Source organism: Papaver somniferum, chromosome 7 (genome assembly GCF_003573695.1).
Source record: "Papaver somniferum cultivar HN1 chromosome 7, ASM357369v1, whole genome shotgun sequence".
Taxonomy (NCBI): Eukaryota; Viridiplantae; Streptophyta; class Magnoliopsida; order Ranunculales; family Papaveraceae; genus Papaver; species Papaver somniferum.
Window position 1 is genome coordinate 2,690,746 of NC_039364.1, and position 19,620 is coordinate 2,710,365.

Here is a 19,620-nt window from a genome sequence, read left to right on the forward strand (position 1 = left end):
AGGGAGGACAAAAAAAAACTGGTTCTGTTGTGTGGGGTGGTACTAAGAAAGGTCTTGGTAATGTTTGTAAACATGGTATTTGGGATATTTGTGCTAACTCTGATTTGAATATTTGGAATCACCTTTGAGTTCCCGGGTTGAATGACTTTTTGACGTCCAGCTCTAATCTGGTGCATGAATTAGATATAGTTTTCGTGAGTCAGTTGCTAGATGAAAACTATCAAGGATGGAATCTGGGGTTGTTGGATGCTTTATTTGATAGAAATACAGTTAAACTGATTAGATGTATTAGGGTGAGTACTGAGTCACAAGACTCTAATGCGTCTGGTTCTTTCTCTACCAAATCTATGTATAAAGATCTTAGTGATCCTATGGGAAACCAACCCCAGAATGTAGTGCTAAACAAAATTTGGACCCTTCAGGTAGCACCTAGGATTAAACATTTCCTTTGGAAGTGTATTACCCCGTGCCTCCCTGTCAGAGCTATTATAGCTACTAGTGCCTCCCTGTCAGAGCTATTATAGCTACTAGAATCCATATAGATTCCAACTTGTGTCCATTGTGAAACTATCCAGCACCTGTTGATGGAATGTTCTTGTACTAGGGAAGTTTGGTTTGGTCTATCGTATTCTTCTCGTATAATACAAGATCACAATTTATATAGTTGGATAAAAGAATGGTTCGAAAATCCGGTGGGTTGGGATGATTCTACGAATGAATAGGTTTCTATTTTTGGTATTGTAACATATAATATTTGGAACTCCAGGTGTGACTTAGAGCAACTGCAATGGACGAGTAAACCCAAATTTTCAGTCGAGTGGGCTGGCGTAGTGGGACGGACCATCGATCAAAATTTGATCAAAGAGTAAAATCCAGACCAAATTTGGTCTGGGATCAGGACCAAATCCAAATATAGTCGGGTGTTGATATAATCTCCGCTACACATCGGGCGTTGATATAATCTCCGCCATTCATCGAGCGTTGATATAATGTACGCATGAAACGGGGCGTTGATATAATGTACGCCTGAAACGGGGCGTTGATATAATGTACGCCCGATGGGGCGTTGATATAATGTACGCATGAAACGGGCGTTGATATACTTAACGCCCCACTTTCACAAATTTTCAAAACTTACATGGGGCGTTGATATACTTAACGCCCCATTTTTTTCTTTTTTCAAAACTTACATGGGGCGTTGATATACTTAACGCCCCATTTCTTTTTTTTTTTGTTTGTGAAGCGTAGAACAATACCAACGCCCCACTCGCGCGTTATCTTTACCAACGCCCCATTCGGGCGTTATCTTTACCAACGCCTGATACCAGGCGTAATGTTTATCAACGCACGACCAAATATACTCTTTTCCCACTACGCCACATGACGGACTAAACCCAAATTTGGTCTTTTTTTTTTAGTCTTTGGTCTTTGGTTATACTCGCACCACTGTGGACGCTCTTAGTATTTAGGGACCAAAAAAAATTGCCACCAGAAACAATCAAATTAATCGAAAGCGAAATAGTGGTGTTCACCAATGTTTGTAATAGAACAAAACTCACACAAACAAAGACCAAGGAAACAATCAGGAAAGATGTATGGATTCCACCGCCAAGGAAAACAGTTAAGGTTAACTTTGATGCTTCATTTATTAAAAATTATAATGATGCACGTTTGGGATATCTGTATCGTAACTGTTCAGGTACGGTGCAGGGAGCAGGTTGCAACTCAACAGTAGCAAACTCAGTAGTGATGGCAGCATTAGAGGCCACCAAATGGGCAAGACAACAAGGTCTCCAAAACATCATCCTTGAAGGGGACAATAGCAAAGTTATGGACTACATCAAAGGAACTAATTTAGATATAGATTGTCAATGCGTTCCTATTCTAAAAAAACTCTTACACATGTCAAAGAGTTTTTTCTCCTTGGAAGGAGTTCACACCCGAAAGAGAGGGACCGATCCTGCTGACGGTCCGGCAAAGCTTGGGAGAGGAGTTTCAATCCTTCGAATCTCCCACGAGATATTTTTAATGCAATTTGTAATGACAGTAACTTTAATTTCATTCAAGGGGCAAGCCATGACAATCCTACTACAGGTCATGACAGCACTTTTTTTACTTTCACCGAGCATAGTTTTACCCGTATATCAAAAAACCCGATACAATGCCAATATCACCCAATACCACGAAGAAAAATCATTTGATGTGTAGATAAGAGAACCGAAACCGCAAAGACCATACGTACAAGCCTACGTTTAGCACTTGTATATTTAAAGGCAGCGATTGCCGAAACGTGTACCACATGAATCAAGTGCAAGAAAAGCGCGTGCCGGAACGTGGAAGGATGCGTACAAGGAATGCTCCCCGCCACATCGGATTTCTCAGTCAAAATCCGAATCCTCCTAGAAAAAGAGAACAGAAATGAAGATGACGACGAATTCCGAAGAAGAAGATTTATTTCAATTCCTTTACCTCCTTAGGAATTCTTCTTCTTCAGAATTCAGAAGTTGATTTTCGGAAAGGAGAGATTTCATCAAATCAAAATCAAGGGATTGGAAATTGAAATTGGGTTTTTTTTGATTGATTGATTTCTAGAAGACAAAAAACAATCGAATCAAATGGCTTCTTCTTCTTTAGGAATCAGATGTGGAGGTTCGATTCTGAAATCATCTATTGAATCCTCATCTTCATCTTGTACTTGCCTTCATTTTCAGAATCATCATCTCAAATTCAATCAGCAGAAGCAGAAGAGACTCAGTATACAAAGATGTTCGGTTTTGAATAATCATCACAGGGGATCAGTAGTGACTAATTGCTCTGCATCTACAACAACAGCTTACTTGGATACTGTTTTTGGAACAGAAATGAAGAAGAAGGAGAATCAACAGATACAGAATAATGAAGCAGCAGAAGTTGTCAGAGAAATCAAGGTTGGAGTGTATGCAGATGAGGACGAGGATGAAGAGAAGGTACCTTCTGCTCCAATCTCTGCTGACAAGCTTGATGAGTGGATGACATTTTCAGTTCCTGAGGTATAAATTCTTTAAAGCTTCTTAATCTTGTTCTTCAGTTGATTGATGAATTTCAGTGGTTGGATTTGGATTTGTGATTTGATTGATTTGTTGTATTGAACAGATTGTGAAGAACATAGGAGAGGCTCCGCTACTGGTTCATATTTACTCATCAATAAGTAAAGGAGTTGGGGGAATTTCATCAATTGGATCTAATTCTGCGTCTACTGCTGCTGCGGAACCAGTGCTTGAGAAAACAAAAGCTGACGCGGAGAGTTGGAATGGTGTTACAAAGAGATGGGAAGAAGGGAGTCCTGTACCTGATGGTATTATCTTGGTTGAACAGCTAAAGGTTGAGGAGAATGACGGTGGCGAGGAGGATGAAAGTGACGTAATTGCCGCTTCTGATATGAGTGGCGGTGGCAGCAGTAGCACGAAGACATGGGGGGTGGTTATCCAAGGGAGAGGAGTTGAATCTGCATCATCTTGTTATATTCTGAAAACATGTAGAGTTGGGTCATCACTTGGGTTCTGCACTCACTTCTGCTTGGCTAGAGCCAAGTGTTTTGGCGAAAGCGCGGATTTGCAGCTCAAGTACTCATGGTTACTTGGTCAATGAATTCGCAATTAGAACAAGGCCGTGACGGTGGTGCTGCGCGGATTTGGGAGAAAGAAGCAGTGGGGGAATGTACATAGATATGAACAGTTTTAAAGGAGAGTAGTTGATATGATTTAATACCCTCAAATTGGGTTTGTAATTGTCTGGATGATTTCATACAGCAATACAAGATTGATGTAACAAATGCTTCATTCGAATACAAATAAAGTAGAACTTCTTAGGCAGCGTGCAATCTCGCTGTGCATCTGAGTGGAATAGATTACAGGCAGCATCATGTTATTTCCGGCAAGATTGTCCAGCAATTTTTGAGGTAAATCTAAATTGGCATTCATGTTTAACTTGGCCAGATAAAGTGCCTCTTTGTCAGACTTTCTAGGAAGCAGGTACATGGTTTAACATAGACTCCATGAACAAACCATTTCATTTTTCTGTCAGGGTCAAGTTTAAACAAAGATATAAGAAGAAACCTAATAAACTGTTTTGTTACTGCAATACGAGTTGAGAAAAGAGAACCTATGATCTGGATAGCAATTATTACAAGTAATAATCAATTTAAGAACATAAAGCATGCTAAAATATAGAATTCAGAAAACAAAAGGTCTGGTACAAATGAAATCAGAGCCTACAACTTGTATATTCATCTTGATAAAATCCATGTAGAAGTTGAATTAGATTCTACTTCTTCACCCTTGAAATACCGGCCATTATAGTCTTGACCTGTTTTAAAACGCCAACATAATCCAAGAATAAGATCACCGTCCAGGCCAACTTTGCTTTTCCTATTATTGCCACTTAAATTGTTGCAAGGGCTTCCACCTGATAATAAGATCAAACCCACACAAATCATTTATCAAAGTTTCTAGCTTGCTATTGTTTAGTTCTCGCACATCATGAATTTGAATTAAGTTTCCTCTTTGATATGTCGATTCCCACCAATTGCGGAGTATTTTTCAACATGATTCTAGAATTTCAACTGAGACAACATTTTTTTAATCTAATTCCTAAGCAATCTAAAGCAACTTCAGCACCCCCAATCCCAGAGAAAAGAGAGAGCACATTCATACCATTCAAATACATCTTTTTTAGAACTGAAGGTGATAACCAACGGTATGGACTTGAAACGAGTTACCTAGCCTCTCAAATCTTGCTGCGGCAGAGAAGAACTTGGAATCAACAAACTCAGGTTGAATATCAAATAAAAAGCTTAAAATTATGGGCCAGACATCTTTGAGAGCACTTGAGACATTCTCATAATAACAATAAGGAGGCCCAATCGATCGCAACCTGACACAAGGTCGGCGAGGAACCCCGAACCGATCATTAGGTTTGGGATGATAACTTATGTTGAGATATATGTTTTAAAAACATTAATTAATTTTCAAATGTTATTCTCACAATTAAATGGTTATAATGTGACCATTATTCTTTTCCTTAAAAGAATGAATTTATTTTGTTTTAATGCTAAAAACCGTTTTCAAATTGAGTGGGTTAATGAAGCTAATTAACATCTTAATAATGTCCTTCATTTACTCATATTTATTTCCTTGGCTATTAAAATAAAATCAATTTTTTTTTATGAAAAGTGTTAGAGGAGTTGTAGAACATTTTCTTATGAGAGATTTTTTTTTATTTATGTTTCGGTGCTAAAAAGAACTTGAAGAGTTGTTGAAACATTTTTTAGTGAGAGAGTTTATTTTATGTCTCTTGGGTTTTCAAAGAAAAAATGAATGGTTTGTGAGAAAGAAAAAAAAAGTGTGTGATCATCCTTGGTTTTTCTAAAGAGTTTCTGAGCAAAAACGAAGTGTAGAAGTTTCACATACTCTCACCGTGCAACAGTGATTGTGAAAGAGATACTGATCTCGGTTGAACTGCTTGCACAATCTTGGGCAGAGCCGCAAAACGTCTTAAAGAAAGTGACCTAGTCCGCGACTCAGCCATAATAATGTTTTGTTTGTTTTTTGTTTGATTATTTTGCAGGCATACTTCAGCAATTGTTCCAACAATTTTAAGACGTTTATTCTGTAATGGAAATCAAAAGAAAAACTATTGCTAAACGATAAGTATCATTGTTTGTTTTGTTTTGTTTTATTTTATAGAATTATAACCGGTGTAATTTTAATTTAGCGATTGAACATGATGCTTGAGATTTTAGGTAACCCGGTACCTAAAGTTAATTTTATATCTAATTTTGATGGACTAGGATTATATTATGGATGATATTTTTCATCATGAAAACCTAACATAGAAAAATGTTATTGATGATAAACAAATATTTTTGAACATGTTTTTGAGCTTTATTCTTTATCTCCTACATGAAAATGAATTCGGTCTAGAAATTTTTACTTGATATACTAAACATCATTAGGATAATCCACGCCGAAATTCAGAATTTTTGAAGCACTAAAAGTATTTTAGAATACTAAACAACGTATATGAAAAATTCTGTCGGGCAGAAATTTATTGCTAAATGAATTCGTTTTTGCTAATCTTTGTGTAGATATTTTGAAATAGCATAACATGAAGCTCATAGATCAGGAATTAATCTTCAAAATCCAATTTGAAGTTTTAAATTGAGAGATGTGGTAATTTCAAAATCGTTGTATATGTCTATCTAAAATAGGGGACATGATACTTGAGATTGGAGAAATGTAATAAATTATATTAAAAATATGTTTGGATTTTTATTTCTTTATGTTATCGTTTTCGTAATGAAAAGGAAGATTATTGATAGAAATCAAACTAATGCACCATATGTGTTTGATAATATGCTAGTAGAAAGTTATAATTATATGTACGATTTTATAACTAGATAACATTGAATTTTTGTTTGAAATTTAAGAGAAAATTGAAGTGATATGTTTCATTTGAATTTTAAGTAATTATATGAGTGCATACCTTGCATATTTTTTGGTTTCAAATGCTCACATGTACATGATTGTGACAGGTGAAAGTTCACTTATTTAATCAAGTATTTATTTCCCAATGAAATAAAAATTGTGGGAGATTAATCGATGTAAGGAGCAATGAGGCTGCTGATTTCTTTGTTGGTGCACAGAGAATGGAAAATGATTTATAACCAATTGAGCTTTAAATGAAATTGAGGTATGTTTGATGAACTATTTGTAGTAATTGTAGTGATCAAATAATCGCATTCTAAATTGATTGTTCAATCTTAGAATAAATTTTAGGGAAACAAGATATTGAGAATTATTGTGTATGACAATAAACATGTGACTCATATAAGTTTGGAACTTATGAGATGGAATTCTATACGAGCCCAAAACCGAAATATTTTGAAACCTAGTCAAAACCAATGTGAATATCAACTCTCACCAAGAAATGAACTTAATATTGATTATGAATTTATTTAGTATTGTTGCACGGTATTGCAAGGATATCAAATATTATTAACAACGCTTTTCAAGCTACGTTAATGTGAATTGTGGATACGGTGAGAGGTTGGTATATATTGGTGTTTTACACCATGTTTGTTTTGATAGGTTATGGTTCGAAATTTGAACCAACTTGTTTGAAAGAAAGTGGTGTTGAGATATACTCACATCACTAGGATTTTCGGTATTGGCATGGTTTCAAAGTTTACTTCGGGAAGAACAATTTTATTAAAATGTTCATACTTCCGAAATGAGAAACAATCTTGTTTCCTCCTATATTGAGATTATAAATTTGTTGAATTTGATCATTGCAATACTACAAATGATATGGTGTAGATAAAATGTTTGAGCATAATAGTGCAATTTTATCATAACATAAATTGAATTTTCAATATTCGAAATATGAGATGTTTTCATGCTTTTTAATAAATCAATGAGTTAGTGATGAATATGAGCATGTTATATTTTCTTATAAACTTGATGAATTCTTTGAGTAACATGTATGTAATGTTACCTAACTCATAAAAGCATGTACACTTTAAAATCTTACGCAACTTGCAATTGGATGAAATAAAATATTCGAGAATTTTATAAAACATGTTTGCTGCTTCGAATAGCTTGTGTTGATATCAAATATGATTTTTTGAGTAGTGAATTAGGAAATGTTCTCTTCAAGAAAATTGTTTGAATTTTTATCCTTTATATTGTGTAAAACGTTTTGGATTTAGATCATAAGTTCATTAGCTTTCATAATTTTTTGAACTTTGGATATTGTTTTGAAACTCTTGTTTGAGTCAAAAAATAGTGGGGATTCTATACCTTGTGTTTTACCAACTTTGGTTTAAATTAGAGAATCTAGAAAAATGAAGGTGACAAGGAATTCATTAAGAATGAACCTAGAAAATCATATTTATAGTGAGACTAAAATTTAGTCATGAATATTTTGTTGCTTATAATTTGAAAGATAACTTCTCATAGAAAGTAACTTTGATCTTTAAAAATTTAATCTTTGAAAAAATAAACTCGTGAACCTATTATCTTTAGACAAGCAAACAGAAAATTGTTGACACTTGCATTCTTGTCTCTAAATTAACTTACATGCTTGTTTTGTTGATCTTGTTTCTACGATATATGATTTTTTATAGTCATAAGCAGAAATAGATACTTTTGTGTAAGTCAAAGATGAGAATATATGTAAACCAAGCATGGAAAACGGTGTAGCTTCTACCATAAAAGAATGCATATAAGTTATATAATTTATCGTTTATATTATGAAAACAACTTTAAAACAATTTAAAATAAATAAACTGTTTACTTGATTCATTCGGATGATTTCAGAATTGATGAAAGTGAAATGCACAATACTCTTATTTTTGTATGCATAGGTGATTTGTTGAATTTTTTTTCTAACTTATAGGATGAAAATGAAATTGAGAACATGCTTAGTTTACTATTTGACATGAAAGACTTGAATGAAGATGGTGTATGTTGTTAAATATAAATTTTTTCTTTGGATATATTTCATTTCAATGAAAATAGAATTTTAAAAGAGATAAAAATATATATAGTCTGACCGTAAAATAGTTTTCACTCATTTGGTTTAGTGTTTATGCTTTTGAGATTGTGTGTGATTGCACTAGACATGAGTATGGTAGCTCAGTATGTTTCTTTGCTACGTGATTGACTATATATAAGTATTTTTCATAGCGAGGGTTTATTATATTACCTCCGTAGTGGGAGTTTTATATTCATATTTACCAATCCTAGTATGGAAAATTGGTAGAATTTTGAGAAGGTTATGAGGTGTTTCAAACACACCTTACACCTAGAAATACACTATCTAAATGTTTACTGCAATCCTTTAAGGATATTGCGAAGCTGATTGGACATCCTTTCAGTTGAATCCTTTAAGGGATGAAGTGATTCGATCGTCTATAGTGGGTAGAGGAAAAGACATATTAATCCAATGTGATAGTACCGCGGTTATTGCAAGAATTGAGAATGACAAATACAAGAGTTGATGTTATGAGAATGGATTATATAGTGTCTGGAAAGAGCTTTCATTAGCCCTTTGACGAAAGGATTGATAAGAAGATGTGAATACATCTTAGGGATGAGGTTGATTCCCATTGAGATTGAGTCATCTATGATGGATACCCAACCTAGAAATAGGTTCAAAAGGACTAGACGAAATGATAAATGATATAGAGATTTGAGAATCATGCTTTTGAAGAATTCATCCCACGGCATGACATCCTGAAGCAAGAAAAAGGTTGAGTTTAATTTTAATTTTAAAATTATAAACTCTTAATGATGTTTATATATCTTTTCAGAGTGGGGTACTTTCAGGAGTACTCTTGATAAACTCACATATATAAGTGGGGGATTGTTGAGATATATGTTTTAAAAACATTAATTAATTTCCAAATGTTATTCTCACAATTAAATGGTGTTAATGTGACCATTATTCATTTCCTAAAAGAATGAATTTATTTTGTTTTAATGCCAAAAACCATTTTCAAATTGAGTGGGATAATGAAGCTAATTAACATCTTAATAATGTCCTTCATTTACTCATATTTATTTCCTTGGATATTAAAATAAAATCAATTTTTTTTTATGAAAAGTGTTAGAGGAGTTGTAGAACATTTTCTTATGAGAGAGTTTTTCATTTATGTTTCGGTGCTAAAAAGAACTTGAATAGTTGTTGAAACTTTTTTTAGTAAGAGAGTTTCTTTTATGTCTCTTGGGTTTTCAAATAAAAATGAATGGTTTGTGAGAAAGAAAAAACAAGTGTGTGATCATCCTTGTTTTTTTTTAAAGAGTTTCTGAGCAAGAATGAAGTGTAGAAGTTTCACATCCTCTCACCGTGCAAGAGTGATTGTGAAAGAGATACTGATTTCAGCTGTTTTATCCTGGGGACGACGCGCCATTGAAGAACTGCTTGCACCATCTTGGAAAGAGCCGCGAAACGTCTTAAAGAAAGCGACCTAGTCCGTGACTCAGCCATAATAATTGTTTGTTTGTTTTTTGTTTGATTATGTTGCAGGCATACTTCAATAATTGTTCCAACAGCTTGTCTACTGTCATCAACACAAGGTCTCTTATTCTTCTTAAGCTTTTGACAATGGATGTCACTTTTTTGTTGCTACAAATAAACGGAGAGTGCTAAGGTAATAATAATACAATACTAAATTGAAGACCCTCACATAAGAAAGAAAGGTAAGGAGGGTACCTCATATGACAGAATATCTACCATACTAAATTGAAGATCCTCACATAAAAAAGTAAGGTAAGGAGGGTACCTCATATGAAAGAATATCGGCTGTGTTTTCTTTTTGAGCAGCACAAATTAAGTCCGTTATGACCCCAATGGAGGCCCCGCAACCTGTATGTAAACCATACCTCGTGAAGTTTAGTTTTTTATGAGAAAGTTATTCAACAATCAGAACGGTGTTTAACAATGACCTTGTGAAAAGGAATTTTATACAAAGAAAAAATGGATATAGAGTATGCGGTTGAAAGAGGAGAAACAAAAGGATGAATATATGCAGTAGTTATTTTCGAGCAAATATAAGATGAAAAATACATAGCATCTCAAAATGATGGTGATTCGTGGTATGTATGATCTCTCTACCTTGGTGATTATTTTTAGAATAATAATAGACGAATAACTATAAAACAAAAAACACCATAAACCAAATTCGAAGAAATTATCTTCCTTAGATTATGAACAAGAAAATTATTACAATTTTCTCTTTGTTACACTTACAATCTCTCTAAATAGTGGATAACCTTAAAGTGTTTGTTAACTGTTTGCTAAGCTTGTTTCGACAATAACATATGTGTTTTAGCTATAAGCGAATCCTCCCTATATATAGCTTTCCATCGTACTTAGCCGACAAGGAAAACCAAACCTCTTAGGAATTTATTTCCTAAACTAAGAATACTACCCAATTCATACTTATCCCTAAATTAGAATTTCTTCCTACATAGAGACTCCTTCCTAATATATGATTCTACCCTCAACTTAGATTGAGGTTTACTAAGTTCCCTAAAGGAGTAGGGATGCACCTGTATCATGGGACCTCCCTTTAAGAACTTGAACTCCTGTGAAAGTTGAAAATGAAGGTTAGAGAACTCGAGACTTCCTTTTTCCTTGTTGAACCACTTGGCCTTGCTGGGACTTTGGCCTATACATTCGATTAGAAAAAGCTTCTTTCTCCCCTTGTCGTGTTTTGGTCACTCTTCGCTCTAATACGCAGTATTTCTTAAGTGTTTTATCCTTATAAAATTATAAGTCCTCCACACGTGGTAAGATGATAGAGTCCTCTCCATCATCATCTAGTAATGGTGGCTCAAACAACTTCAAGTATTCTACATTAATAACCAAGTACATTCCTAGATAAGGTGGGAAATCCAGAAGAAAGGCGTTGTCACCAATCAGATCGAGAATACGAAACGATACATATATCAATGGATTCAATTTCTTACCCTCCCCCTTCAATCGTTCTTTACATAATTTAACCTTACCAAGTCACCAACACCGAAATTACAAGGCACTAGATGTTTGTCATGTTAATTTTGCTTTGTATTTGGAACGTGACTTATTTAATTGTGCTTCAACAATCGCGTGAATCTGAAATAAGTTTTCCAAGAAATACGGTGCCTACCCCCCCCCCCCCCCCCCACACACACACACACACATATACACACACACTATCCCAACCTCAATGAGGTGTCGCTAGAAAATACTAGGTCGAAAGGGCCAGGTGGTAAGTAACCATAACACGTATGGAAGGAAAATTTCCCCAAATATCTGTGAACTAATATATTGAAAGAAAATTGAAGATATGTCAGACTCTCATCCCAAGTTTTTGGATGCTTGGAATATATCCCATTAACATGTGAACCATAGTACGGTTTGACCATTTCAGTCTATCTCTTTGTTTGAGTATGAAAAGTTGTACTCTTCTTCAACCTAGTGCCCATCATCTTCCATAAAGAATCCCAAAAATGACTAAGGAACTGACTATCCTTATCAGAAATAATTGAAGTAGGTAAACCAAAATGCTTCCACACATGCTCAAAGAAGAACTGTTACACGAAGTAGGTAAGCTGTTTCATTACTACTTCCTTGAATCTTTTCCACGACAGTGATCCCTTACCTAGGTTTTGTCTTTGATAAGCTTTTCACCATATTAGAGCATGCTTTTGTAGCTTCAATACCGCGAAGGCAACCTTTTCCTTTGATCCATCCTCAAAGAAAGAAAAATAAGCCTCCATACTTTCTACCCAATGATCCAATTTTTCAACATCGACACTCCCATCGTAAAGTGGAATATCAACACGCAAATCAATTTTTCATATTTTTAATATGAAGTTTGATTGATATAGAATTTTTAACACTACAAGAAAACATGGCTTTGATAGTTTTTGCGACAAAGAAAATTTCATTGCTGAAGCTTAGTTATTGTGACCAAGATAAATTTTGTCGCTGTTGTTAGATTTTCTGCGACGAGACTTGGGTTTCGTCACTCATAAGCTTTTAGTGACCTCGTTTAGAGACAAAATAATGTCTAGTCACTAATAAATTTTTTGTGATTATATATTTTTGTCACCATTTAATTCTATTGTGATGATGATGAAAAATTGACATAAAATCTTTTACGTGATAATCTATAAATTTCGTTACAAAAGAAAAATTTATATTGACAAAATTAATTTGTCACTAACTAATTTTATAGTGACGAAACTAACAGCTTGACACTATATTTATTTTTAGTGACCATCAGCTTGTTTGGTTGCAAATATTTTTTATAGTAACAACTTATAAACATCACAAGAAATAACATTTGTAACGAACTAAATTTTGTCGCTTTAGTCATTTCGTTGACACTATAACTTCACCGCAGTTCATGATTTCAGTGATTACTGAAATATTGACGCAAAAAATTCTTTATGGTGACAAAAAAAATACACAACGCGTAATTTAGAATGTATTTTTGGTAACAATACTTTTTATCATGTAAAATATAATATTATAACAAACTCCCGAACCCGTTGGACTGTCTGGTTGAACTATGTGAACCAGACGGTTCGACTAGCTAACCTGTATAGAGTGAGTATATTCATTCATGGTAACTATTTATAAATTTAGATAAAATTATGCAAAACTGAATACAACTGGATAGGATTTATTGATAACCAGTCATGACCAATACATAGATAAATCAATTATGGTGATTATATTCAGTCATCATGACTATGATTTAGCGACTTTGATGAAATTATGTGAAGTTAAATTCAATTAGATCATATTTTTTGATAATTTGTCAAGATGAGTATGATCTAGTAATGTTGGATGAAAATTGAGCACAATTGGATTGAACTAGATGAAAATCAATGGATAAAACAATCATATATATGGAGTATATTTGACTATTATTTGGAGATTTTGATGAAATTATATAGAATTGAGTACAGATGGATTGATTTGTTGATTATCAATCATTGCGAGTATGATCCAGTAATGTTGACTAATCTAGTTGTATTGATAGAATTAAGTAAAACAGAGTTAAATTGTATTGAGTTTATTTGATAATTAGTCAAGGAAAGTGTGATCTACTAACTTTATTGACTATGATTAAAATAAATTAGATGATTTTAGTCATCTAATCAGTCATATCGAGCATTACCTAATTATTTTGACGGAATGAAATAAAATTGTATTAAATTTTATTGAGTTTATGATAATCGGTCAAGGTAAGTATGATATACAAATGGTAGCAGAAAATTGAGTACAATTGAAATCTTTAAATTATATCATTGGAAGGATAACTACTCTAAAGTACATGTTTAACTATATAGATCAATTTTATTTGTGCTTCTCAATTCCTAAGAGAAGTCTATAAACCCCACCCTAAGTTAAAGAAAGAACCAGGTATCGAAGGCTCAACTTATACACAACTACTACTCAGAGAGTAAGAGATGAACTATAGATACACGTAAGGTTCTCCTCGTACATGGATGCCAGGGCTTTGGTTAGATCTCACGCAAGTCGTTTCCATAGATATCGAATTCATTGTTCTAATTCGTATATATAGTTCTCGATTTCAGTTTCTCGTTAGATTCTTTCTGATTTTATTTTAATATTTAGATTATTAGATCAGTAACAATTACTAGATTCATTATCATTATTTGGATTTGTTTTCATTAGTTGGATTCTTCCTCATTATTTTGATTAATTTTCATTATTCGAATTAATTCTCATTCTTATAATTTCTTTGGTTATTTCTGGATCGATAATAATTATAGATTATTCTCACTGTTTATTATATAATATATCATAGTTATTGGGATGAAGGTCCATAATGATTCTTCATTTTCATTTGATCTTATTGAAATATTGAATAAGGATTCCAAATTCATCGATTCAAATTCATCCGACTCCAAGATACATCAAATCTCATTCTATATGCTTAGTTTGCTCTCTTTGGAACCTACTGCTCTTAATCCGTATGACAATTCGAAGACAAATATCCACCGTTCAATAAATTATTGAATTTTATAATCCGTATGACTACCGCATAGAGTGAGATCATCCGTCAATAACCTTTACCAAAAACCCTTTTGTTTTCTCTCACTTCATTTTTCCTCTCTCGTATCTCTTTCTCATTCTCAAATCCCAAGCTCTCCCGAGTCCCTCCATCACTCACCTTGGAAAGAAAAAACAAAAAAACAATAACAAACAACTCACAGGAACAACCATCCTCTATCACTCCCTCAATACCACCATTGTAGTCTTTTCTCTATCTCACTCTGAAACGTCGTCCGATTCTTCTCCAGCCAGCAAAGTCCGTCTTCACCAATCGACCGACTTCAAGCCCAATCGCAACAATAATTTGACTAATTCAGGACAGATGTAGGTAAGTTTTCTACAAATTTCAGGTTTCAATTTTTTTTTTTTTTTACTAATTAGGGGTTTGATTTCTAAATTTTGTCTCATCTTCTGTTAAGTTCTTCCTTAGGGTTTTGATTTCTACTTTTTGTTTACTCTTCTGCCGATTTCTTCCTTAGGGTTTTGATTTCTTATTAGGATGCTGATTTCTTCCTTAGGGTCTTGATTTCTAATTAGGATGTCGATTTCTAAGAAAGGTTTTGATTTCTCTATGACACCTGTATGTAGAATTAAAATTATCTATGTTTGACAAGATAAGAAAGTAAAGATACTGAGAAAAAATGCTTCTTCAAAGGTTTTAGGGTAGAGATAGAGAGAGAGACAGAGTTTCACTCAGAACCGGAGGAAGAAGACACATCTAAATCGAGGAGCCTTTGCAGTTCCTTTGCTTACCAAGAAGATTATCAAGAAGCGGGTCAAGGCTTTCAAGAGGCCACACAGTGACAGATACCATCGTGTCGGGGAAAGCTGGAGACGTCCTAAGGGTATTGATTCTCGTGTGAGGCGAAAGTTCAAGGGTGTTACTTTGATGCCCAACATTTGTTACGGTTCATACAAGAAGACCCGTCACTTCCTACATGGTTTCAAGAAATTTATTGTGCACAATGTCAAGGAGATCGAATTGTTGATGATGCACAACAGGGCTTAGTGTGCTGAGATTGCATACAACATTTCTACAAGAAAGATGAAGGATATCGTTGAGCGTGCAGCACAGTTGGATGTCTGTGTTATCAACAAGACATCTACGTTACGCAGCCAGGAAGACGAGTAAATGTGATCAAAGTTGTTTAATAGTGACCTTGTTTACTTCCTCGGGCCTTGTTTAGCTGAACTCCAGCTTTGTTCAATTTAAGAATAGTATTGTTGCTTTAGTATTTTAGTTCTTAAAACTTCAGTATACTTTATTTTGTGATTTCTGGATTGGAAGACTTAGTGATATCTTATCTATTAAAAAAAATATACTGGGAAAAATTTATGGTTGAAGCCGGGTTTAGCACACTCATTGCACAAGCAGTTCAACTAACATAGATGACTTGAAGTACTTGTATGAATTCCTTCCCTGATTGAGTATGAGCTTTACTGAAATTTACATTTGTGGATGATTGTTCTTGTCTGTTCAGGTTCAAATCAAGGAAACAACAATTTGACTTTGAAAGGATGGCCACTCACAATAAGTTTTCTGTCGTTTAATTTTTCTTTTCCTACACTTGATTGTTGAACACATATAAATTTAGCTTATTCTCTGAATCATCCATATTCTTAGTTTTTGATGACTAACGCACTTCCAGTTGTACCAAAATGTTCTGAATAGTGACTAAAAAAAGCGATCCATATTTCAATACTAGATATGTTAGTCAACAAACACAATAACTGCGAGAGATATTGGTAACATTCAGTTTGTTTGTTTTATTGGGTTTTTTTAACTGATTTTGTGTAAAAAAAAATTAATTCAGTCCCCAAAAATGGTGAAAGCTCCACCTTCAAAGCCAGCTAAATCTGGTGGTGGTAAACAAAAGAAGGTCTATCGCTGGTACCTATCACTATCATCTTCTGCTAAATGATTGGTTTCTTCTGCTAGTTATTTCTGTTGTGTATGTTTAACATACACTGTAGTATGTGAATTCACTAGTAACTAGATAAGAAAAAGTTATATTAGATAGAGCTGTGATTTATAAGTTCATACCCCCCCATCTGGCAAGAAGGGCGAGGAGCCAATTCCTTTGCCCGTAGATTAGTGTATTAAAACTTAAAGTTGAACATTGATTTGGTTTCCATTTTCAGAACGAGTTCATCTGGAAACTTCTCAACAGATGTTAACTGAAGTTCTTTGAGGAATCAATTGGTATGTATACAATACTGATGTTTTATTTATGTTTGTTAGTTGTCGTGGGCACGATTAAGCGCAAACTCGACATTCTATATTACCTAATTTATACACGAATTTGATTGTTATTTTCATTAATGACCACACCCTCGTGAATTTTAAGCTCATCGTCTGTCTGTGTTCCAGTAACTCTCGTGCTTGTTTAAAGACCAACCATTAGTTTTGCACCTTCATGTGATGTTGTGATCACTAGTTTTACTCTTGCTTACCATACATGAAAAACTTTAATTTAGTTCCTTCAACACATTGATGTACTCACTAGTTTCACTCCTTGCTTATATGTACTACTTTTATTTACATTAATTATAGGATAAAATCAATGAGCTATTACAGCATGGCATTGAAGAGGGATATACACCGCCCACTTAGGCAGAAGTATGTGCTGAAGTTTTGAAGAGAAAGCGAAGATGCTGACGTATTACAACCCTTGCTGATTCTGACGGTGAAGCACTTCATGATATGATACAAAAACATGCTGACAGAATTCTATTTCAGAATAAGATGATCAAGAAATTACAAGAAGAAAATGAAAGATTGACACTAAGCATGATCCGTGAACAACAAAATCTGGTAGAGTTGGTCCAAGCAACATTATCTCTGATAGAACAACAAAAATCCTAATGCAAGAGCAACAGTAAAATTTTCACTTGTCAAATGTTTTAGACTTGGCATCATTTTTTCTTATTGGAAGTGTTTATCTATCAGATGTTTTTCGGTTTGGATATTGTTTTAATAGTTTTTAATCAAACTAGTACTGTTAACAATGTTTATTTATTTACATTTGCGCTATGTGTAATAAGTCTCTTGACGACGATGGGATAATCAAGGCTAGTCACTAGAGAAAATTTGGTGACGAATTTGGCATGTTTATATTTTGTTTGGAAATAGTTATGGGGAGGGTAGGGTTGTGCTTGTAATAATTTCTTGAGACGGGTGATTTCGTCGGTGAAATTGTTTTGGAGATAATGATATTCGTTATTGAAATCACCATATAGAGACAATTCTAATTGGTCGTTAAACGATTTTTTAGAGACAACTTATTTTTGTCATTCATTTTTTATTCTGAGACAAAAATTATTTCGCTGCTAAACAATAATTTTTTAGAGACAAAACAAATTTCGCTGCTAAAACTTTTTATGTGAGTAATTTTTTTGCTCGCTATAAATGTATTCTGAGACGAAAAAATTTTGTTGCTATATTATTTTTAAGTGATAAAATAATTTCCTCACCAAAAATACATAGAGTGACAAAAAATTTAATCACAAAATTAGTAAATAGTGTCAATTTTATTTGCTAACCAAAAGATATTTTTGGTGACAAATAAACTAAAGTCGCTAATTAAAAAATTCGGTGACGATTTCTTAAGGTCGTCACAGAACAATTTCAACGACTCGCTATAGGTGACGAAACTTTTTGTGCTGCTGAATTCTTTTGGCAACGAAGAAATTGGTTTTTGTGACACAATGTTTTGCCATTAAAAGCGACTTTTCTTGTAGTGTAATAAACTGACCTTTTATTTCCTCTTCGTCCTCATCTTCTTCTTCCTCGTCCTCATCTTCCGAAACACTAGTTGAAGAGGTTGTTCTTTTCTTCTTCTTCGACTTGGATGTATGAGAACGAATATATTTAATCAATTCGTTAAGGGTAGTTTGAATAGGTTTCATGTTTGATTATAGTGTAGCCGCCTTTTCTTCCATAATTTGTGGTTCACTATGCTTAAGATCATCATCTGACTTAGTCATCCTTGTTCTCGTAACGTCTTCTTGCTTCTTGAGTAACTCACCAACATCTTTGTAGAGAGATCTAGTGAAAACCATAAACCACAGGAATCCTCCCTAAAGAAACTAACCTCGTTCTAAATTCCAACTTGGTACGTGTGATCTCTTTACCTTGGTTACTTTTCTTATACAGGTGGAATTCAAAATAATAATAGACGAATAACTAGAAAACAGAAAACATGAGAAACCATATTTGAAGAAATTATCTTCTCTAGATTATGAACAATAAAACCATTACAATTTTCTCTCTGTTACGCTCATAATCTCTCTAAAGGGTGGATAACCTTAAACTGTTTGCAAAGCTTTTCTTGACGATAACATAGGTATTCCTTTTTCGCAAGCAAGAGATTCTCTTTCTGAAGGAAATTTCTCTAGGTTTGTGTTTTATCTATAAGCCAAACCTCCTTATATATTGCCTTCCACCGTACTTAGCCGACAAGGAAAACAAAACCTCTTAGGAATCTATTTCTTCCTACATAGAGACTCCTTCCTGACATAAGATTCTACCCTCAACTGAGCTTGAGGTTTAGTAAATTCTCTAGAAGAGTAAGAATACACCTTATTAATTTGACCTTAAATTAAATTTCAAATAACATGTATGAACTATCACATATTGCACTTATATTAACTAGGTGACACAAAAATATGGATTCTGGACTGCAGGAAGTGAATCTTTTCCATGACAATGATCTCCTACCTAGGTTTTGTCTTTGATAAGCTTTTCCCCATGTTAGAGCATACTTTTGTAGCTTCAATACCACAAAATCAACCTTTTCATTTGAACCATCCTCAAAGAAAGAAAAATACATCTCTAGCCTTTCTACCCAATGATCCAATTTTTCAACATTGATACTCCCATCGTAAAGTGGAAATCAACACGTAAATCAATGTTTTAGATTTTTACCATGAAGTTTGGTTTATGTAGAATTTTTAAGAAACTCACATTTTCCTCCTCTTCGTCCTAATATTCTTTTTCTT

General features: G+C 33.9%; 1 protein-coding gene and 1 pseudogene across 1 annotated transcript; both read left to right on the forward strand.

Annotated features, from left to right (window-relative positions):
* The first annotated feature begins 2,395 nt into the window (after positions 1-2,395).
* Positions 2,396-3,866, forward strand: LOC113294501. Its single transcript, XM_026542897.1, has 2 exons — positions 2,396-3,029; positions 3,133-3,866. The coding sequence occupies exons 1-2, from the start codon at positions 2,616-2,618 to the stop codon at positions 3,625-3,627; spliced, it is 909 nt and encodes a 302-aa protein (XP_026398682.1). The 5' UTR covers positions 2,396-2,615; the 3' UTR covers positions 3,628-3,866.
* An 11,291-nt stretch (positions 3,867-15,157) lies between these two features.
* LOC113293896 lies at positions 15,158-15,751 on the forward strand (annotated as a pseudogene).
* Positions 15,752-19,620: the final 3,869 nt, after the last annotated feature.